The 23,799-nt window shown below is 49.1% G+C and overlaps 1 protein-coding gene across 2 annotated transcripts in view; it reads left to right on the forward strand.

Moving 5' to 3' along the window:
* MYRIP (myosin VIIA and Rab interacting protein) overlaps positions 1 to 23,799 on the forward strand; it is a 221,091-nt gene that overhangs the window by 139,598 nt on the left and 57,694 nt on the right. The window contains exons 4-8 of one of the 2 annotated variants that reach the window (XM_018038374.1): positions 1,738 to 1,874; positions 8,223 to 8,303; positions 13,136 to 13,233; positions 13,453 to 13,533; positions 14,863 to 15,006. In XM_018038374.1, the coding sequence (XP_017893863.1) occupies positions 1,738 to 1,874; positions 8,223 to 8,303; positions 13,136 to 13,233; positions 13,453 to 13,533; positions 14,863 to 15,006 (541 nt within the window). The remainder of the gene's footprint in view (positions 1 to 1,737; positions 1,875 to 8,222; positions 8,304 to 13,135; positions 13,234 to 13,452; positions 13,534 to 14,862; positions 15,007 to 23,799) is intronic. The other variant, XM_018038375.1, reaches the window with a different exon arrangement.

The raw sequence follows: 23,799 nt of genomic DNA on the forward strand, positions 1-23,799 counted from the left end.
CATGGATGGTGTCTGGTAGGCCGGCAGGTGGGGCTCCCCCAGTGCTGAACAAGGAGGGCTTTACTGCCAGGTGGTAACCCCCTCAAGCAGATTGTTCCATTTTATTAGAGAACTGCTTTCCATTTTTGACTAGAGCCAAGCGTCTTTGGACCAACTGTCAGTCTGGGAACAAGGATGGGGGCCCAGAGCCCTCACCGTCATCAACACAGCGACTAGACTAGCCTTGTGAGCGCCGTCTCATCATCCAGTCCTGCTCTCTGCACCAACCAACTCTGTTTTTTCTCTGAGTCAGCTAGCTTCTTTTTAGTTTTATTCACTAGTTTATTGTCTTTTTTTTTGCTTCCACATGTAAGTGATACCATACAGCATTTGTCTTTCTCTGTCTGACTCGTTTCCCTCAGCATGGTGCCCTCCCAGGCCACCCATATTGCTGTGTGCGTGTGGGTTCAGTCGCTCAGTCTTGTCTGACGCTTTGTGACCATATAAACTGTAGTCTGCTGGGCTCCTCTGTCCATGGGATTCCCCAAGCAAGAATACTGGAGTGGGTCGCCACGCCCTCCTCCAGGGGATCTTCCTGACCCAGGGATCGAACTCGCGTCTCTTATGTCTCCTGTATTGGCAGGCCATATTGTGCAGATTCCATTCTTTTTTACCAATGAGTATTCACCGATCAACATTAAATCTGACCTCGCGGTCTGTGAGTCCCAGTCCTTCTGACTGTTTTGCAGGACAACATTCTCTGTTCCCTTTATGCTATCGCTCACTTAGAACTTTCCAGAAATCTGTCGGAATCTCTGATTCTCCTCCATGCTCCACTCTTCATCTCTACACATCTCTCTCCCTTTGGACACCTGCTCACATTTCAGTGGCGTCTGGGGAAGAAGCACAGCTAAACAGTGCTTGTTCCTCCACTGAATTAGAAGCGTTTGCATTCATCTTGCTCCTCTGAGCTTTTAAAATGAGTCTATGCATTATTTCCATTCATAATAAGAGAAATAACAAAAGCTACTCTTAAAATGGGAGGGGTTCAGCAGCTTGTTCTCGTCAGGCAATAGAGAGAAGAATCGCGTCAGCGTTTCATACCAAGTGTGATAGCTCTGACCAGGAAACCTCTCTCCCGCGGTGCTTCAGGCTGAATGAGTAAGAGGCTGCAGAATTTTGCCACAGAGCCCAGGGTCTCACTTGTGCTCTTTTATCTTCCCAAGCTGAACTAGAAATGTTGTTAATGCAGTAAGGATACCAAATATAAAGCCTGCTAGCTACTAAACAGATGTGTCAGCCAGAGGCTTCAAATAGCAAGTATCTATCAGCTTGCTGTTTGGATGGACTCAGACGCAGGCTCTCCTGCTTGTCTTACTTAGACTCACTCATGCATCTCCAGTCAGCTGGCAGTCAGTGGCCTCGCTCTCCTGTCCAGGCTATTGGCTGGGGCAAGAAGGGTGATCAGGCCGAGTGTCTCTCGTCATCCCAAGGGCTATTTTGGGCTTGTTCACATGGCAGTGAGTTGCAGGGCGGTCCAGGAGCAGCAAGAGAGGAAGCTGGCAGGCTCTGGACTTGCACAGCATCACTTCCACCAGTCTCTGTGGTCAGAGCAAGTCACTGGGCCAGCCCAGATCCATGGAGCAGAGAAAAAAGCTCTGTCTTGACGGAAGGAGCTTGCAAAGTATTGTGGCAGCTTTTGCAATTCCTTGTTTCCTAATTCTCTCCTCTAATTCTGATTTTCTGTGTTGTCCTCAGGGTTCTCAGGACCCAGTCTCTGGAGTGGTTCTACAATAACGTGAAGAGTCGCTTCAAACGCTTTGGCAGCGCCAAGGTCTTGAAGAACTTGTACAGGAAACACCGGCTGGAGAGCGGAGTCTGCTTTGACATCGTGGGTACGCTGGCTGCCTGCCATCCTAGGGGTCCTTGGGGGGCTGGTGGGATAGAAGGAGGCCTGGCTTGGAGGCCCCATACACTATGACCTACTCACTTGGGACACAGAAAGTGGCTTAAATACCTGACTCTAATAAGGAGCGGAAATACAAGGGCATATACCAAAGATTCTAAGTTTTTAAAAAATATTCATTTACTAAAAAAAAATGTCTTTGTTTGACTGAGTCGGTCTTGGTTGTGGCATGCTCTCAGCCCTCATGCTCCGGAGCACATGGACGCATAGTTCAGGCACATGGCGTTCATTCCCCAGCCAGGCATTGAACCCATGTACCCTGCACTGGAAGGTGGATTCTTTTTTTAATTAATTAATTAGTTTTAATTGGAGGCTACTTTACAGTATCGTGATGGTTTGGAAGGCTGATTCTTAATCACTGGACCACCTGAGAAGTCCCATAATTTCTAAGTTTTAAGTCCTGTGATTCTGGCACCTCCACTGGGCTGGCTATGTGAGCAGCTGGGAGGACCGAAGGGTTTCTGCACACTGTGGACATTTTCATTCCAAATCCCTAGGAAAGCAAGATCCCTGACCATTTTCCCCTAAGTTTAAAACACTGGAAAGTCATCTTTGTTTGGTCATGTAGACTAGGTCTGCTCCCTAGCAGAGGATATGTGCCCCGCCCGCTTCCATCCTACCCCAAAATTTTGTACCAACCAGACCCAGAATTTGATGTCATGGGACAGTCAGAAAAGTCTCAGCTTCCTCCCAGGAAGGAGGGACACCTTGGAAGGAAGGATAAATAGGATAAACAGACAGATAGGATTTATTTACTCCTAATAGACCAGCCAGTGGAAAGAAATGGTTATCAGAATATGAACAGCATGTCTTCCCCACAGAAGGCTGTTTTTTCTGTCTTGAAGCAGATTTTCCCATAACTTTGCTGACACAGGTAAACGCTTTTTATCCGTGAGAAAGAGGGAAGAAAAATACCATCTCATTTGGAGCTTTTTCATCATCGTTATTTTACATTGCTGTGCTGTCAGTAAAGACTTTGGTCGTGTCTTATCTAAAAATATGCCAGCCACTGAGATGAGCGGGAAATAGAGTGGAAGCATTAAACACGGAGAATCATTAGGGCCTTTGTGGTAGCTGTTACTGTGTCGTTCAAACCACTCAGGAAGCCTGTAGCTGAGAGAGCAGGGCTGAAGAATTCCACGTATTATTTTTCATCTTCTCTTTGCTGATTTTTCTAAAAACATTTCTCAAGGAACAAAGACCAAAAGAAAAGAAATGAAGCTTAAAAGTAATCATGTTAACAGTAGGGTTTCAGCCCAAAGAGATATGTCAAGAAAGTTCCAGAGTTGCATTGGCCCATCATTTGCATCCCATTTTTCTTTCTTGTTCATCCTCAGTTCTGCTTCGTGTTCTGTCTTACATGTCACCACATTCAAATCTCGAGGGTGTTCTCTACTGCTTCGTGCAAAATGAGCAGGAGGGGTGGAGCCAACACATTTGGAGAATCCTATAAACAGAGCACAATTGCGATCTCGTCCTGTTTCTCCCTTGGGCCCCACAGATGGAGCCGGGGGACGCGAATTCCAAGTGGGCCAGCCAGAGGCTTTGAAATGTTCAAGTGTTATTTTCAAAGGCGAATCATTTGCTGGGAATAACTCTGCCACTATTGAAGCACGTTTAGGTCCTGGAGCCTCTGTGATTCACCACTTCTTTCATCTGGGCCTTAATCACCCCACTTACCACATTGCATTCAGGGGATGGTTTACAAAGCTGCTCTCCTGCTGGACCTGGCAGAGGCTATAGCTTCCTTTATCTCTGTGTTTCAAAAGTGTGGTCCAGTGGCTGATACCTTTTAGGTCCTCAGTATTGCACAATTCAGGCTTAAAAGCACTTTGTAGGTACCAGGACATTTCATAGAAGTACTGGAATCAGTTACTTTGATTTGATCTGTATCTCCATTTAAACTAAGATTTCCTTTTGATCAATATGAAGACAAGCAGGCAGGAGATAGTTTACGAGATGGTACTCAAATCTGTAAAGTCGTGATCATAAATCAGTGAGGCTGGTTCTACCTACCACCTAGAAAATTGAGTTGCATATACCTCAAGTTTGGAGAAATCTCCCTGTGTGAGTGGCTTCCTGGTTATATTAGATGACTGTGGAGTCATCAGCATCAACTCCTACCTACCACCCAACACCTTAATGTGCTCGTCATCTGCCATCCTCAAGCCTGACTACACTTTAGAATCACCTCGGGAACTGAAAAAGAAACTGGCAGCACCAGAGTCATTTTCCACCCCCAGCCAATTACTTCCAAATCTCTGGAGGTGGGCCCAGTACAGATACTTTTTAAAAAGCTCTCCAGGTTATTTTAAGATGCAGCCAAGCCTTGAGAACCTCAGCTGGAGGTTCTGAATAAGATGGTTCCATCTGCAGCTCCACCTGAGGGTCTCTAGAATATTGACTGTCAGAACATAATCTACAGGGTGTAAGACCGGTGCTCTGTTCCAGGACTCTCAGCAGAAAATTCCTTTTATCTATGGAATGACTCCACTGCATGGACCAGTATAGTTTGCCATAAAAGCAATCAGTCCATTGAAAATTCATTGAGTTCCCAGAATCTTACAGATCACCCATCACACGCACCCTTGCATGACCAACTGTCCCAAGCCCTGGTGACCAGATTAGGCCTAAATGATGACCCATTTGTTTTATCAGATAAATCCTAGATGTATTCATACCTTCAGTAAACATTTTTAGAAGGCCGCAAGGCATGTGGGACCTTAGTTCTCTGACCAGGGATGAAACCTGTGTCTTCTACATTGAAAGCATGGAGTCTTAATCATCGGACCTAAAGGGAAGTCCAGTAAACATTTAGTGAGTGCCTGGTTAAAAACCTGGGGGTGACAAGATGGGCAAAACCTGGCCATCTCAGAGCCAACTTTGCAGTGGAGAAGTCAGAGAAATAAGTGAATAGATTATAAAAAATATAATGTCCAATGGGAAGGCATGCTCAATGTGATTTACCTGATAGATTGAGCATGACTTTTTCTTAAAGTTTTTTTTTCATGTGAACCATTTTTAAAGTCTTTATTGAATTTGTTAAAGTACTGTTTCTGTTGTATGTTTTGGTTTTTTGGCCATGAGGCATGTAAGGTCTTAGCTCCCCAAACAGGGATCAAACCCGCACCCCCTGCATTGGAAGACAGTCTAACCCACTGGGCCGCCAGGGAGGTCCCTCAGCATGATATCTAACATTTATTCTTGAGAGTTCCCCAGTGCATACTCTCACTGCCAAGGAGATCATGCGTGCCTAAGATCCTGCATGCTGTGCAACCAAAAGGGGAAAAAAAACAAAAACAGCTATTGTAAGATGAAAGTAGCCCTTATGAATATACTCAATCCCTAGACAATTTGATAAACATATATGTTTATTGAGTTGTTGCTGTTTAGTTGCTAAGTTGTGTCTGGCTCTTTTGCGGCCCCATGGGCTATAGCTCACCACGCTCTTCTGTCTGTGGAATTTCCCAGGCAAGAACACTGGAGTGGGTTGCTATTTCCTCCTCCAGGGGATCTTCTTGATCCAGGAATCAAACCCATGTCTCCTGCGTCTCCTGCATGGGCAGGCAGATTCTTTACCACTGAGCCACCAGGGAAGCTCGTTTATTTAGTTTTAGATAAAATGGGGAAAACAAATCCTACTTCTATTTATTAGTATGCTATATCTATTTTTGATATGATTCTGGGAAGGATCTATGACATCCTTCACCTGGGATTTGACGGACAAACACTGGCTCTTAAAAACACTGTGCTGTGTGGAGTCGGAGGTTCCTCCAGCTCATGAAAGCTCTGACTTGGTGCCTGGCTGCTGCGTTCAGGTTCCAGAACAGTTCAGTCGCTTTCTGCCCTTGGAAAAATCCCATCATCCTAAACGACACACAGACGCTCCCACCTATGAACGTAAAGGGACCCAGGGAGAGTCGTTGTGCGAGAAAGTTTATAGTAATGCAAACCCAGAGCCTGTCCTGGTTGGCGCAGTTTCCCAAGGATGTTCTCAGATCGCCCCCTTCCTCACACTCCCCACCGCCCTCCGTGTTGTCTCAGGACACAGCCTCGCCGCCTCCTTCACGGTGCAGACCGTGTACCAGTACACCTCCACATCTAGTCTCTGTCACTTTCCACGAAGGGCTCAAGGTCACTCAGCCCTTCCATCTTGCCTTTCAGCCTCTCCCTTAACTGGCTCCTCCCTGTTGATCTGAGATCACGCCATTCTCTCCTGTCTCCTACGCCCTTCCTGGACGGCACATTCTCCTCTGCTTCTGCCCTGTCACCCTCTTTCCCATCACAGGGACACTCCATAGCGCCGGCTGCACTCCCCACTTCCTCTCTAGACACCCACCCTCTCCCTCTTCCAAGCAGTCCTCACACAGCAGCCGGCGTGCACCTTTACAAGCATACACCTGACCAGATCATCCCTCTGCAGCCTTTACTGGCTTCAGGTGGCTTCAAGTGGGGACAAAGATCAGAACAGTGATGTTGGCACCATGACCTGCATGGTCTGCCCCCAGCCCATCTCACCCAGCCTGCCACACAGCCTCTGCTTCAGGTCTTCAGGTGCACCCTGCTGTCCCCACCACCTGTCCCCATGCGAGCTGTTTGCTCTGCCCTGGAGCTCCTCCCCTCCTCACACCCCTTTGACTGGTCACTCACCATCTAGGTCAATCTTCCCTGCTGAACACTTGCCCTATTGTGTGAACCACCCAGTCATAGCATTCAACATATCTATAGCTTTATGTCTGTTTATATAAATCTTTGGTTATTGAATTCTCATGCGCTACTGGTCAGGGCAGCGAAGTTTTCTGGCTTTGCTCACCAGTCACGCTAACATCCAGCCCAGGGCCAAGCATCTCCTGGGTCCCCATGGAACATTTGCTTGATGAATGAATGAATGCTGGGTAGGTCCCCATGGAACATTTGCTTGATGAATGGATGGACGCTGGATACAGCCAAGCCAAAGTGAAATATCTGCATTTCGCTGTGTAGTCTGAGAACTGAGGTGGTGACTTGTCCTAAAGGCTTATTTTATGAATGAGGAGATAGAGACACAAGAAGATAAAGTCACTTCCTGTGGTCACAGAGCTAGAATAAGTGACTGCGGCTCTTTTGAAAGGCTGGTCAAAAAACACAAACACAGACAATGGTACCTGGTCGGACAGAGTCACTGGCAGGCCACACACTAATGCCCTGTCCCACAAAGGTCACATCCCACTGCCCCCGCGGCTGGAACCTATGGCAGTCACCCTCAGAGTTTCCACACCAGAGCCCCATGCAGCCCATCCAGGGAAGCACAGGCTGTATTATTTGTATCAAAGATCCACTGCGTAGTTTGACTTGGAATCAATAGCATTTCCCCCTTTGGGCTAAGACATGTAGACCCACGTTTATTCTCTTGCTTCTATCAGTGTTTTCCTCCAGCATCCAATTCAAGAATCTTTTTTGAGCTCCTGCTATCTCCGTGCTGTCGTGGGCACTGGGGATACAGTATAGTAATTTTAAAAGGAAAGAGCCATGGCATACACCTCACACCTTCAAAGGTCTCATTTGATGAGTTAATATGTGAATACAGATGGTAAATCCCCAACTGAAAAAGGGCTTAGCCAATTGCACTTTCCAGCCTGGAACTAAGACACTAGAGTGTGCATTCAACAGACAGAAGACCAGAGAAGAGGCAGTGGGCCTTAAAAGAGCAAATGCTGAGGCTTACTTTGTTTCGCTCTGGGTTTCTTTCCCCTAACTGCTAATGAGAGTTAACTCACTGGCTAAAGGCAACCGTGTGGACTGATGCCATGGACAGTAGCTAAAGACCAGGCCTTCAGTGTCTCCTCACGCATCACGAGGAGAATTCTGTCATTATCACAGTTTTTCTAGTAAGGAGACCAAGTGTTTGAGTGGTTAAGCAACTTGATCAAGGTTACACAACTAGTCCCTTGCAGATCCAGGAAATGACCTCATCTCTCTCAGACTTCAATCTTTTGTTCCATGTTTGATTCCACACTGCCTCCAAAGAAGGCTCTGGAAGAAAGTTGGGGGTGGAAGCGATGCTACATGAGGAATTAATATGAGAAAGAAAAAAATGTGACTGGTCAAAATCTGTAGCTTATTGTGGAACCCAGTAATTTCCTAAATTTATTGCCTAAAAACCCAGGGATTCCCTAAGCCTATTTGCAAGGCAAGCAATCACAGTGGGGGGTGGTGGTCTGCCGATGCAGTGGCACAGTGCACCAGGCCCACTGGACACCTTGCGTAATCTTATGTCCTCTCTCTCTTTCTCTCTCAGGAGGAAACTTTTTTGAGGCAAACCTGGAGAATGAAGGAAGTGTTTCAGGCAGTGACTCGACATTTTATAGGCAGTCAGAAGGTAAGGCTGCTCATGGGTTTACACCTAATGGGAGGTTGGAGGACTGGAAACGCCTTCAGATCGTCAGGTCCCTCACTGCACTGGGACCACTGATGGAACTCTGTTATTGTGTGTGAGCATCTCCCTGGGTCTTCTTTTATTGCCATCTGTGTGAATCCATCATCAAATAGTTGAACATATCTAAGGTGTAACCTAGAGAAGTGCATTCCCTACCAGCCTCAAGATACTTAATGATCAACTAGAGTGTGTTTCCAGCTTCCCCGGTGGCCCAGACAGTAAAGACTCTGCCTGCAATGCAAGAGACCTGAGTTCAGGCCCTGGGTTGGGAAGATCCCATCAAAAAGGGAGTGGCAACCCACCCCAATATTCTTGCCTGGAGAATTCCATGAACAGAGGAGGTTGGCTGGCTACCGTCTGTGGGGGTGGCAAAGAGTTGGACATGACTGAGCAACCTTCACTTCACTTTAAGAGTGTGTGTTTTTCTGGAGTTAGAATATAACAATCAACAAACTCACTTGTGCGATTCATATTGAAATATTCTTAGAAAGAATGTACCATTTATGGATTGACTTAACCTTTTATACCAATATAATCGTTCCCTTAGAACAGAGATTAAAAGCAAAACAAACTTCTAATTACAAATAAACCCTCCTCCAACACTGCAGCTGCTTCCCAGAAGTGCTGGGTGTTGGGAACCGGTGCCTCCTAGTCCCCCTGGTTCTGTGGTGTACCCCTCACAGTTTCTGCACTCACCCTATTCTCTCCCTGGGCACCCTCTCATGAAAGTCTGGTCCTCTCTCATCCTTCCTGCTTGAATCTTCTCCCTGGGTTGACACGTGACCGTGGCGCACCTCTGTCTGAATGCCTAGCTCTCACTTCAGCCCGAGTTCTAGACTCAAGAGTTCTGATGCTTGACCATCAGGAGCTGTAGCTCCTTCAGGGATCCTGAGTAGCTGTAGCCCCTCAGCGTATCCTAGTCAAGCTCCTCAGCCAGCTAAGTCCACCATCAAGACTTAACCTTTCCCTCAATCCCTGTCCCCACTTCCACCCAGTCACCCAAGTTCTGTTTGCAATCCTGTTCTTTTCTTTCTGTTCCAAGGTCTAGGGCCTGAGCCCCTTCCTGCCCTCAACATTCCTATATAAATATTAATTTCAGTAACCATTTAAATCAGCCAGGGTTCTCCAGAGTAACAGAACCAATAGGATATGAATATGTAACACACACGCACACAGACAAAGACGCTCATTTCAAGGACTTGGGTCACACAGTTGTGGTGCCTGGCAAGCCCCAAATCTGTAGAATAGGTCAGCAGCCCAGAAGCTCTATTAGGAGTTGATCCTCAAGTCTTAAGGCAGGATTTCTTCTCTGGGAAGCCTCTGTTTTTGCTCTTAAGGCCTTCCAAGTGATGGGATGGGGCCTACTGATATTTTCAAGGGTGATATCCTTTACCTAAAGTCAACTACTGTGACCACAATGTGAACCACACCTACAGAAATTGTCATAGCAACACCTGGGTTAGTGTTTGATTAAACGCTGGTGCAAATGGCAGCCCACTCCAGTGTTCTTGCCTGGAGAATCCCAGGGACGGGGGAGTCTGGTGGCCTGCCGTCTGTGGGGTCGCACAGAGTCAGACACGACTGAAGCGACTTAGCAGCAGCAGCAGCTATAGCTTTACCAAGTTGACACACAGAAGTAACCATCCCTCTGCCTGACTGGTCCTCTAAACTTCGGCCACTCTGCCTCTGCCCTCTTACCCTCCCTCCACACCCCACCAGTTATCTCTGAAACTGACGCAAACCTTCGCTTTCGGACCAAGCATCTTCAGCGCTCCACTCCACCTCGTGCCAAAATCTTAAATGTGGCCTCCAGAGCCTAACATCTCCACGCTCCTTCCTTCCAGGGCTCTATGGAAGCTGGTGACTGTCCCCATCATAGGATCTCCACGCCCTTCTTAGCTCTTACATATGTGTCTGATCAGAGAGTGTGGACTCAGCTGGTGTTTACTGGGGCATCACTGGGGCCCTCGGAGCCTAGAGCTGGGGAGGTCATGGTGCACTTTGAATCAACAAGAATTTGTAGGGCACCACTTCTGTGAAAAATGCATTGCCTGGTATCTTAAAGAAGAGAGATGGGAGATATGGTGTCTGTCTCCAGGGAGCCCTGAGTGTGGTGACAACTTAAATTTAATACTCTTCTGATAGAAACACTGGGGAAACCGCATCCTCACTCAACCACACTTGAGGGGTGCTGAACCCTAGGCGTGTCTCTGTCAGGACTCACAGCCAGCTTGCAATGTCCTCATCAGCTGCCTGGCTAGACGGCTTTGACTTTAACTGGGTTGGTATGGGCTTCCCAGGTGGTGCTAGTGGTTAAGAACCTGCCTGCTAACCCAGGAGACATAAGAGATGCTGGTTCGATCCCTGGGTCGGGAAGATGCCCAGGAGTTTAAGGGAATGGCAACCCACTCCAGTACTCTTGCCTGGAGAATCCCACAGACAGAGGAGCCTGGCAGGCTATAGTCTATGGGGTCACAAAGAGTTGGACACAACTGAAGTGACTTAGTATGCATAGCATATATGTTTGGGTTGGTTTGGGAGATTTATTATGTTTGCCAAATGCCACTTTCTGTCCACATGTGTGTCTTCAGGAGCCTAAGAAGCTTGAATTAAGTATTTTAATTTCAGTTCAGTTCAGTTCAGTCACTCAGTCGTGTCTGACTCTTTGCGACCCCATGAATCGCAGCACGCCAGGCCTCCTTGTCCATCACCAACTCCCGGAGTTCACTCAGACTCGCATCCATCGAGTCAGTGATGCCATCCAGCCATCTCATCCTCTGTCATCCCCTTCTCCTCCTGCCCACAATCCCTCCCAGCATCAGGGTCTTTTCTAATGAGTCAACTCTTCAAATGAGGTGGCCAAAGTACTAGAGTTTCAGCTTTAGCATCATTCCTTCCAAAGAAATCCCAGGGCTGATCTCCTTCAGAATGGACTGGTTGGATCTCCTTGCAGTCCAAGGGACTCTCAAGAGTCTTCTCCAACACCACAGTTCAAAAGCATCAATTCTTCAGTGCTCAGCCTTCTTCACAGTCCAACTCTCACATCCATACATGACCACTGGAAAAACCATAGCCTTGACTAGACGGACCTTAGTCAGCAAAGTAATGTCTCTGCTTTTGAATATACTATCTACGTTGGTCATAACTTTTCTTCCAAGGAGTAAGCGTCTTCTAATTTCATGGCTGCAGTCACCATCTGCAGTGATTTTGGAGCCCCAAAAAATAAAGTCTGACACTGTTTCCACTGTTTCCCCATCTATTTCCCATGAAGTGATGGGACCGGATGCCATGATCTTCGTTTTCTGAATGTTGAGCTTTAAGCTAACTTTTTCACTCTCCTCTTTTACTTTCATCAAGAGGCTTTTTAGTTCCTCTTCACTTTCTGCCATAAGGGTGGTGTCATCTGCATATCTGAGGTTATTGATATTTCTCCTGGCAATCTTGATTCCAGCTTGTGTTTCTTCCAGTCCAGCGTTTCTCATGATGTACTCTGCATAGAAGTTAAATAAGCAGGGTGACAATACGCAGCCTTGACGTACTCCTTTTCCTATTTGGAACCAGTCTGTTGTTCCATGTCCAGTTCTAACTGTTACTTCCTGACCTGCATACAGATTTCTCAAGAGGCAGGTCAGGTGGTCTGGTATTCCCATCTCTCTCAGAATTTTCCACAGTTTATTGTGATCCACACAGTCAAAGGCTTTGGCATAGTCAATAAAGCAGAAATAGATCTTTTTCTGGAACTCTCTTGCTTTTTCCATGATCCAGCTTAGGGACTGATTAACTAATGAATTGATATATTTACACCGTATCCCATTCTACAAAGCATCCGAGGCGGCTTTCAGGAGATTTGCACGTGTTCAATAATGCCTGACTAGCAGATTATAGATGGATACAGGAGGTTGAGAAGGGGAAGAGGAGACGTAGGCAACCAGCCCCTGCAGACCTCTGATCTTATGCCTGGTGTGAGTTGGGCTTCTGGGGTGAACTAAGAGGAATGATAGAAATTCTCACTCTCAAGTAAGAGGTAAAAATCTAGCACCTCCAGGAAGCAGAACGCTTCCAAGTACTTGACTCCAGAGAGAATTCTGTCCCCTGGGGAAGTCCTTTGGTGTAAGGACACTTCCTCCTGTCTGTTGCCATATGCAAAAAATACATCCACTAGATATATGATAGCTTTATTTTAAAAATCATGTTAGTTTGTATTTATCTCACTTTTGCGGTTAAAAATCACGGCATTTGGAGACAGAGAGTCCTGAATTCAAGTCTCAGCTCTAACAGTGTTATGTGGCAGCCTGGATGGTCTGCGTATGGCTGAGCCCCCTCGCTGTTCATCTGCAACACAACGTTGTTAAACCGAGATGCTTGGTCTGTGGCCCAGCAGGTGGCTGAGCTGGGCAAGGTGGGCCAATGCTATTGCTAGTAGGGGTTAGAATCTAAAAAATTCTTTTGTGGATTTTGTATTTGCATTAAACCATGAGCACCGCCCTTAGAAGATTTCAGGTTTCCTGCCCATCATTACAAATGATACAGTACACACACAAAACAAAGCATGATCTTTATCCAAGGAGGTAGGTGAAGAACTGCTGTGTTAATCCCTTTGTCCGTCGTCTTTAAGCCTCTTTGTGTGTTTGGAGCTGTCCTTAGTGCACAAGAGGTGTCCAGGGCACAAGAGGACTATGGCCTAGCCTCGTGCCAGTCAGCTCATGACTTTGACACAAGGACCTTCCACTTGTCCTTGCCTTTTAGAAGTGGTCTCTGCTCTGTTTCCTGTCCAGGACACAGCATGATGGACACATTGGCTGTCGCCCTACGGGTGGCTGAAGAGGCCATCGAGGAAGCCATCTCCAAAGCAGAAGCCTATGGGGACAGCCTGGTATGCCCCCACCCCCCACAGTGTCTGTCTGGAAGGTGGTGTGGGTGGTGTCCTGGCTGCCAAGAGAAAGCGCAGCTTGTGGGGACGCCATCGTCATGTAACCATCCTTGAACTGAGCCCATCCTCCCCCTGCATTTGCGGTCAGGACTCCCAAGAAATAGATTGCCAAGTCCCCCCAACACACCCACAGCTCACAACCTTCTCTTCTTCCCTCTGCAGGACAAGCAGAATGAGGCCAGTTACCTGCGGGACCACAAGGAGGAGCTGACCGAGGAGCTGGCCACAACCATCCTGCAGAAGGTAAGTGCGCCCTGGCAACCACACGGCTGCAACGGGCCACCCTGGTCCAGATCAGGGCCTTCAGTGAGCGGAAGAGCCATGGAGGGTACCACTGTTGTCTTGGGCACCATTTGTCTTGTTCCTTCTCACTTTTGCCATTGTACTTTGGGGCTAAGGCAGGGGGGTTGCATTGCACTGAGACAAATAAGCAGTGTGAACTTGCTTGCCCTGAGGGATTGAGCTATCGGGTGAGGAGCCAGGAACCTGGCCCAGAGATCTCTGTACAAATGGACTTATTAAACCCAAGTGGCCATGCCCAGCATAGCAAGTGGTGCAGACAAACTGAAGCCTTCCTTCATGACACTTGGTATCTGCCCCCTCCTTAGGGCTTTCAGACTCTTCCTAAAGTCAGGGTGTACAGCCGGAGACTCTGGGCTTGAGATCCAGCTCCACTGTTGATGAGCTGTGTATCCTTAACTGATGACCTCTGAGATAAACTGCATCTGTAAATTGGGGGGAGCTATAGTAGGTTCGGAGAAGGCAGTGGCACCCCACTCCAGTACTCTTGCCTGGAAAATCCAATGGACGGAGGAGCCTGGTAGGCTGCAGTCCACGGGGTCACTAAGAGTCAGACACGACTGAGTGACTTCACTTTCACTTTTCACTTTCATGCATTGGAGAAGGAAATGGCAAGCCACTCCAGTGTTCTTGCCTGGAGAATCCCAGGGACGGGGGAGCCTGGTGGGCTGCCGTCTATGGGGTCGCACAGTGTCGGACACGACTGAAGCAACTTAGCAGCAGCAGCAGCATAGTAGGTAGCTCTTAGAGTTATTCTGACAATTAAATGATGTAAAGCATATCTGGTGTCAAGCACAGAGCATATATGACGTCAAGCGACCCCGTGGACTGCAGCCCACCAGTCTCCTCTGTCCATGGAACTCTCTAGGCAAGAACATTGGAGTGGGTTTCTGTTTCGCTCTCCAGCAGATCTTCCTGACCCAGGGACTGAACCTGCCCTCCTGCACTGCAGGCAGACTCTTTACCATCTGAGCCACCAGGGAAGGCCTTGTACTACATGGTGTCGAGCACAGAGACTGGCACACAGTAGGCCCTTAACAGAAAAGGCTGCCAGCATCATAAGAGGACTGCTTTCAAACTGTAAAGTCTGTAGAATGTTCAAAGCTTTGGTTGTGCTGTTTTATCACATGGCAGGTCTGAAACTGGCTGGTATTCCGTTGAAGCTAAGCTTTTCCGTGGCTAAAAATCTCCCAGAGATGATCCCCGTTACACCACATAGCGCTGGAAGTCTCTCCAATAACGTGTCCCCTTTGTCACCTGCCTCCTCCCCAGATCATAAGGAAACAGAAGAGCAAAAGTGAGCAGCGCGTGGAAGACGAGCCGGAGTGGCCGCAGCCCCAGAGCTGCGGTGCAGAGGCAGCTGACGCGGGGACCACAGCCGCCCCGCAGGGCCCCCGAGCTTCCGCCACCTTCTGGGTGAGCCCCTATGCTGCCCTGGCCCACCCCTACAGGGACCCTGCTGTGTGCGGCTCAGAACCATTCTCCCCATAGATACCAGCCGCCACGCCTAACATCTGTAGTCAGCACATGTGCCCGCCAGGCAGCGAGGGGTGGGGGCCAGAAGGCCTGTTCTCTTACTCGCGGACAGGTTTTTACACAGAGACCAGTTTAGGAAAAATAACACTGTCAACAAGCTTTTTACAGTTCATTCTGAAAAGAGCTGCACTGAGTCCCGTGGGGAGAATGGCTTTCCCAGGGCCATGTGTGTTCTCACAACCTGAGCACTTGCTGTAGGGAAACCGAGGACTGTGAGAGAGTGACCGCTGCCTTCTGAGGCCACAGCGGCCCGTGGATGGGGCATCGGGATGTGGGCAGACCTTTTTGTTCCTTCTCCCCAGTCACAAAGCACAGTGTCTATCCAGTGACCCAAGGGTCCGGGCCTGTTGCGGCTGGGGAGGGTCACCGAGCCCGTAAAGTCCTTTGGTGTGTGTTCCTCCTTCCCCAGCGAGGGCACATGTGGGGCAGAGGATAGAGGCTGGGTCCTGGGTGTGGAGATTCAGCAAGAAAAGGAGCAGGGCTGGCCGGCAGGACTTGTGTTCCGTCAGCTGCAGGGACCCAAGTCATAGCATGGGGGAGAGGGCCAGGCAACACACAGAGGCAGCTGAAAACTGGAAAGGCAGGATAAAGGAGAATGAGATCATGCCACCTGCAGCAGTGGGGATGGTGTGTGTGTGGGGGGGCGGGCAGAGGCTGGGGGCTGCAGGATGACCCTTTCGTGGCATCTTGAGGAGGGACCCTGAGCTGCAGACCCGGGAGGGCCCTGAGCCACTGGCCTCCTGGCAGTGCTCCCTCCTGAGCCACTGGCCTCCTGGCAGTGCTCCCTCCTGAGCCCCTGGCCTCCTGGCAGTGCTCCCTCCTGAGCCACTGGCCTCCTGGCAGTGCTCCCTCCTGTGTCCTCAGGCCTGGTAGTGCTCCCTCCTGAGCCCCTGGCCTCCTGGCAGTGCTCCCTCCTGAGCCACTGGCCTCCTGGCAGTGCTCCCTCCTGTGTCCTCAGGCCTGGTAGTGCTCCCTCCTGAGCCACTGGCCTCCTGGCAGTGCTCCCACCTGAGCCACTGGCCTCCTGGTAGTGCTCCCTCCTGAGCCATTGGCCTCCTGGCAGTGCTCCCTCCTGTGTCCTCAGGCCTGGCAGTGCTCCCTCCTGAGCCACTGGCCTCCTGGCAGTGCTCCCTCCTGTGTCCTCAGGCCTGGCAGTGCTCCCTCCTGAGCCACTGGCCTCCTGGCAGTGCTCCCTCCTGAGCCACTGGCCTCCTGGCAGTGCTCCCACCTGAGCCACTGGCCTCCTGGCAGTGCTCCCTCCTGAGCCACTGGCCTCCTGGCAGTGCTCCCTCCTGAGCCACTGGCCTCCTGGCAGTGCTCCCTCCTGAGCCACTGGCCTCCTGGCAGTGCTCCCTCCTGAGCCACTGGCCTCCTGGCAGTGCTCCCTCCTGAGCCACTGGCCTCCTGGCAGTGCTCCCTCCTGAGCCACTGGCCTCCTGAGCCCCTGGCCTCCTGGCAGTGCTCCCTCCTGTGTCCTCAGTCCTCCATGGATGTGGATACTCTGGCTCCGGGGGTAACTATGCAGAACCCCGTAACACTGTAGGACTCCGTCCTCGGGCTTAACTGCAAAACCCAAACTTAATCCATCTCCAGTCAGACAGGATTTCTTATCTGTTCTCTTGAAAGAAAATTCAGTGTGATCGTCCCTATTTTTAATTTCCTCTCTGATTGTGTGGCTCTCCGCTGGGAAGGGGGTCAGTGCAGTCTTGATTTTCAAAGCCTTAAGATGCAATATCCTAACAGGCACCAGGGCAGGGGTTATCATTCATTTAGCGCCTGTCTCCTTGGGCGCGCGTATGTAAAAAGTCATCTCTGTATTCATATGGTGACCCTAGTGATAACAATGAAGAGAGCAGAGGCTGGGCATGCAGTGTGCCCAGCGACTGAGCTGTCTCTGTCTGACTGTCTGTCTCTTCTCCGTTCTTTCCTATTTTCTTCACCCATTTCTCTTTGTGGTTTTGTCATTTTCCTCCCTCACATTTTGCTCTGTCCTTTAAATGACTATAGTATAGACCTGAAGATTTTTCATTACTGTTATAATTATTGGATTGAATTTAATGGATGTGCCTGACCCCAGAAATACAAAGCAAAGCTATGTCTCAGCTGTTATTCATTTGAACACTGTCATTGACCCCTTTGCCCACAAACCCTTGATACTAAAAACTTTCACTCTCTGTTCATCCCTGATATGGGCTCCTTGAAAACAGAGACTGTTTTGAAGCCCCAGGGAGTCTGCCCTGTTGGTGATGATGACAATCATTGCAGTCATAGCAACCATATACCATCGCAAGAGATATAAGGAAGGCAGGATGCTGCTGCCCACACGGGGGACCAGTGGCTGCAGAGGAAGCTTTAACAAAAGTAACTCATGATCACCCTGCGAGTTTTGTCTAAAGCTTCAGAACCAGCTGGATTGGATGGCACGTCCTGCTGGGTTGAGGCTTGTTAGCCAGGAGTGCGTTGTCCCCAGGCTTTCAGGAAAGGGTGTCAGGTGCAGCACCAAGAGGGCAGAGCAGAGCATCACCCTGGAGCCAGACAGACCCAAGGTCAAGCCCTGCCTCTGCCCCTCACCGACCATTTGTGTGGGCAAGTTGGTCCAAGCTGCCGCAGGTCACTCGTGTGTCCCCAGTCAGACAGAGTGAGGGAATGGAGTTGTCCTGGCTCGGTGGCGGAGCTTAATAAATGCTGCTATTGTGACTGATACTTACTGAGTGCACTCTGTGTGCTTGGCATCGCACTGATCCCTGAGGCTTAGAATGAAAGTGAAAGTGTTATCGCTCAGTCGTGTCCAACTCTGTGTGACCCCATGGACTGTAGCCCACCGGGCTCCTCTGTCCATGGAATTCTCCAGGTAAGAATACAGGAGTGGGTTGCCATTTCCTCCTCCAGGGGATCTTCCCGATCCAGGGATCAAACCCGAGTCTCCAGCACTGCAGGCGAATTATTTACCTTCTGAGCCACCAGGGACGCCCAGGAGGAGGAGCTGGCATGGACCCCTTGCCCAACATACTACACTTTCATGCCCCAAGCATTAAGAGGTGGGGCCGATTTGAAATTCTCAGTCCATCTTTGCAAGGGCTTGCTGTCATGATAACACTCCTGGACCTGTGGACTCCACCCACCATGCAGACACTGTAACTCAGGCCGGCCCTTGCTGACATCACCAGCCTTGTTTCTTCCATGGACCCTAGGGTGGGCAAGAGGAAGGAAAACAGACGCCGTGAGTGGGAGTGAAAGGATGGGCACAGAGTGCCCAGCCAGGATAACAGAGCAAATAAATTAGCTGAGTGATCCCATCACTTTCGTCTAAGAGCAAGGAGGTTGAACCAACTGGCAAGTAAAAGTGTCGTGGTGGCGCCATCTTCTGGGCCATATGTTTATTGCAATGAACTTGTGGCAAAACTGGGTCTAGGTCTCAAAACTGGGGCTTTTCCACCCTGGCTGGAGACAGCAGACCAGCAGTGTCCTGAGATGCGCTGGAGGCAGCTCTCTAGGGATTTTCGTGACTGTCAGGGTGTAGTTTTTTCCCCTAGTGTGAAACAGTGGCTTGCCTGAAATAGATTACGAAGGCCTGGCATCCTTAACTCATGAAAAACATAGATCTCATCTTCCCTGTTGGGACCAGAGAAGGACTTTTCCTGTTTTGATCTTGGCTTTTATAAGTAAGGGAGCATTTTTGTCCTATAGAAGTGGAACCCAGCCACCTCTTACAGACACACACATACAGAAATAAAACATTGTTTGAGCCACTGCAAAATGAAATGCTATCATTTCCTCTCTCTTTTAAACATGTATGTTGTGATTTATAGTGTGAAGTTTGAAGATAGGAAAATAGAGGCCACGGTATAGAAAACAGCTGAGGGCAGGCTGCAGGAATACTGCACCTGGCAACAGGCCATCAGCTCCTTAGAGTCAGACCGTGTTCAGTTCAGTTCAGTTCAGTCGCTCAGTCGTATCTGACTCTGCAACCCCATGAATTGCAGCACGCCAGACCTCCCTGTCCATCACAAACTCCCGGAGTTCACTCAAATTTGCTTCCTGACCTGCATATAGGTTTCTCAAGAGGCAGGTCAGGTGGTCTGGTATTCCCATCGCTCTCAGAATTTTCCACAGTTTATTGTGATCCACACAGTCAAAGGCTTTGGCATAGTCAAAAAAGCAGAAATAGATGTTTTTCTGGAACTCTCTTGCTTTTTCCATGATCCAGTGGATGCTGGCAATTTGATCTCTGGTTCCTCTGCCTTTTCTAAAACCAGCTTGAACATCTGGAAGTTCACGGTTCATATACTGTTGAAGCCTGGCTTGGAGAATTTTGAGCATTACTTTGCTAGCATGTGAGATGAGTGCAATTGTTCAGTGTTTTGAGCATTCTTTGGCATTACCTTTCTTTGGGATTGGAATGAAAACTGGCCTTTTCCAGTCCTGTGGCCACCGCTGAGGTTTCCAACTCTGCTGGCATATTGAGTGCAGCACTTTCACAGCATCATCTTTCAGGATCTGAAATAGCTCCACTGGAATTCCATCACCTCCACTAGCTTTGTTTGTAGTAATGCTTTCTTAGGCCCACTTGACTTCACATTCCAGGATGTCTGACTCTAGGTGAGTGATCACACCATCATGATTATCTGGGTTGTGAAGATCTTTTTTGTACAGTTCTTCTGTGTATTCTTGCCCCTTCTTCTTAATATCTTCTGCTTCTGTTAGGTCCATACCATTTCTGTCCTTTATCGAGCCCATCTTTGCATGACATAGTCCCTTGGTATCTCTACTTTTCTTCAAGAGATCTCTAGTCTTTCCCATTCTGTTGTTTTCCTCTATTTCTTTGCATTGATCGCTGAGGAAGGCTTTCTTATCTCTTCTTCCTATTCTTCAAACCGTGTTATAATCCTACAAATTCGGTCACAAACGTGGGACTGGGGGTCACACCCAGAAGGCCATCTTCAAGGCACTCACAGTCCATGGAAAAGACAACAAGTTGGAATATGACTGGAGCAGAGACAGGAAGATCTGTGTGATTACGCGGAAGAGGGGCAGGGGGGTCTTGCCAGTCCAAGGTGGGAGGCATATCAAAGGTATGTCCCGCTGGGACCTCCCTGGTCGTCCAGTGGCTAAGACTCCACGCTCTCAGTGCAGGGTCCATGGGTTCAATCGCTGGCCAGGGATTTAGATCCTACATGCCCCAACTAAGACACGGCACAGCCAGATTTTAAAAAGAAGGGTGTATCCCCCTGAAGAGATGGCAGTTTGACACGGAAGGATTTTTTTGCTTCATTTTTACTAACTTCACCTGTCAACAGACTGTCAGCCTTGATCTCTCCTCTGTGATCGCCCCTCATCATCTGTCAGGGATTTCCCAAAATTATAGATGGCTCCGTGAATACCCAACCCCAAGGAAACCTTTGTTGTTGTCAAGTATCAGAGCAGTTCAGGGCACTAGAGACAGGATCAGTGCTTGCCATGCCCTCGGAATGACGGAACTGACGCTGGGCCAAAAAACCACTTGATGAGTGTTAGCCTGGCTCTCCTCCAAGCAAGACCTCGCCCTCCCTGATATAAGTGAGGATGACAGTGGGATTCTTCTTTGTTTCCCTTGCTCCCCAGTGTCATCCAAGAAGTTAGTAAGATCATCACCATCAACAGGCGCTTCTAAAAACCTACCCCGTAGCTTACCTCAAGTCATTCGCTCCACAGTAAACATTCACTGATTCCCAGTCCTATACCAGTTACTGTGCCAGGAGCTGTCACCATTAACTGTCCTTTAACTACCCTCAGGTGCTTGCAGTCTAGCGGGGACACCAGCAGAAAAGCAGATGTTGCAGTAGAGCGTCATGTAACACAGTACTAAAGCAGGAGGGCTCTCAGCCCAGCGTGAGGAACGGGCTTTCAAACCACAGGCCATGGCCTGTTTGAACTCAGTGCACACAGAATCTTATCCGGTCAGTAAGCGGGGAACTGAGTGCACACAGAATCTTATCCGGTCAGTAAGAGGGGGAACTGAGTGCACACAGAATCTTATCCGGTCAGTAAGAGGGGGAACTGAGTGCACACAGAATCTTATCCGGTCAGTAAGAGGGGGAACTGAGTGCACACAGAATCTTATCCGGTCAGTAAGAGGGGGAACTGAGTGCACACAGAATCTTATCCGGTCAGTAAGAGGGGGAACTGAGTGCACACAGAATCTTATCCGGTCAGTAAGAGGGGGAACTGAGTGCACACAGAATCTTATCCGGTCAGTAAGGGGGGAACTGAGTGCACACAGAATCTTATCCGGTCAGTAAGAGGGGGAACTGAGTGCACACAGAATCTTATCCGGTCAGTAAGGGGGGAACTGAGTGCACACAGAATCTTATCCGGTCCAGTAAGAGGGGGGAACTGAGTGCACACAGAATCTTATCCGGTCAGTAAGGGGGGAACTGAGTGCACACAGAATCTTATCCGGTCAGTAAGAGGGGGAACTGAGTGCACACAGAATCTTATCCGGTCAGTAAGAGGGGGAACTGAGTGCACACAGAATCTTATCCGGTCAGTAAGGGGGGGACTGAGTGCACACAGAATCTTATCCGGTCATAAGAGGGGGAACTGAGTGCACACAGAATCTTATCCGGTCAGTAAGAGGGGGAACTGAGTGCACACAGAATCTTATCCGGTCAATAAGGGGGGAACTGAGTGCACACAGAATCTTATCCGGTCAGTAAGAGGGGGAACTGAGTGCACACAGAATCTTATCCGATCAATAAGAGGGGGAACTGAGTGCACACAGAATCTTATCCGGTCAGTAAGAGGGGGAGAGCTCCTCCACGCCTGGGCTGCATTAACCTGTGACTGCTGCATAGAACAGCAGGCCTGGAGGCCCGTGGCACTCTCTTCTGTAATCAAAGAGGAGTCAGATTGTGACCCTTGGCACACAGCTTGAAAGGCTCTGTATTTGTTCGGCAAATGCCTCTTCCTCCTGGATCAGCCTCAGGGTCTCGTGAGGAGAAGTAAAAGAGGCTTCCTACGACTCTTTCTGGGCCAGAGCTGGCTGCAACACCCTCTCCAGCAGAGTGCAGATGTGCAGTATCTGAGGGCTGTGGGCCCCGGCCTGGCCTGTGATTATGGGGATACTGGGCCCGTCCTCAGCCCTCTTTTCTCAGACTGTTAGCCATCCTTCTGGGTGAGGCTACAGAGTGCATTGTCCTCTCCCCAAACCCTAGTCATGATGCTGTTTTTCCACCCAGATATCCTGCAGCTGGTGTTTGCTATTCTCCTCTGTTATTCTCAAACGGCTTTTTAAAGCTCCCACTTAGTATACGTTCACTGTGCGCAGAGCAAAACTCTGTGTGTGTGTGTGTGTGTGTGTGTGTGTGTGCGCGCGCGCGCGTGTGCACTTAGTTGCTCACTTAGTTGTATTAAACTCTTTGCAACCCCGTGGACTGCGGCCCACCAGGCTCCTCTGTCCATGGTATCTTCCAGGCAAGAATACTGGGGTGGGCTGCCATTCCCTTATCCAGGGGATCCTCCCAAAGCAAAGATCAAATTCGCGTCTCCTACACTGGCAGGTGGATTCTTGACCACTGCACCACCTGGGGAGCTAGAGCAAAGATTAGGTTTCTGCTTCTCAGGAAATTAAGTCACTCAGTCAAGGTGTTGCGCCAGAAGTAATCTCGGATCCCAGGTACAGAGGAGTCCCGAGTCCAGCCTCAGCTGCCTGGGGGCCCTGCCCACAGCTCTCCAAATACACTCCCCGTTTGTCCCCTACTCTCAGCGTCTGTGGTGGGAGAAGAGGAAAGCCCATTCGTTTCTCCCGAGGAGAGGAGGCAGTGGGCCTGTTAGTGTTGCTGTTGGCCAGCAGGTGGCGCCAAACTGCCTAAGGCCGGAGTCAGAACACTTTGCTTCATACCACAGTCAGAGATGCTTTCTGTGGCTTGGCCCTTTCCTTCCTCCATTTCACCCATATAAAAAGAGCAAAGTAAATCCCCAAGAGAAGAGAATTCTCTCATTAAATGGCAATGGAAAACACTGGTCTCTTTCTGTGTGATGAAATTCCCTGTATAGAACATCTGAGCTACAAATTCTCAAAGTTAACGTTTGTAACATACAGAAATGATACAGTTCTAACGTGTTTCTTGCCAGTCATTTGTACCACTTGTCCTTAGGTTAGAGTTCATTTTAACTAAACGGGAATGTGTTGCAAAGTCTCTGGGATTGCGGACTGGCCCTCTTGGCTCGCTTACCTATCACCGCACTTACACTGTACTGCAAATTTCTGCATGCACCGCTGCAACGCTCAGGTTTGAAGGTCTCTGAAGGGAAAATGCTTTTATTTTCATCACACACAATTGGCCCTGAGAAATCTCAGCTGGAAGAACGACTGGGTAAGTAGGAGCCTTGTAAGAACCAGCTCTGTTGGATTCCGCTACATCTCTGATGCTTTCCGGGAGGCCTGGCCACTTGCAGTGGAATAAACGGGGAACCATCTGTGCCATTATATGGCATGATGTAGCATCCCTGGTGTCCGAGACGGTCAAGAATCTGCCTGCAATGCAGGAGACCTGGGTTCAATCCCTGGGTCAGAAAGATCCCCTTGAGAAGGACCTGGCTACCCACTCCAGTATTCTTGCCTGGAGAATTCCATGGACAGAGAAGCCTGGCAGGCTACGGTCCATGGGATTGTAGACAGACACAACAGCAGCT

The sequence above is a fragment of the Capra hircus genome, chromosome 22, assembly GCF_001704415.2.
Source record: "Capra hircus breed San Clemente chromosome 22, ASM170441v1, whole genome shotgun sequence".
Classification (NCBI taxonomy): Eukaryota; Metazoa; Chordata; class Mammalia; order Artiodactyla; family Bovidae; genus Capra; species Capra hircus.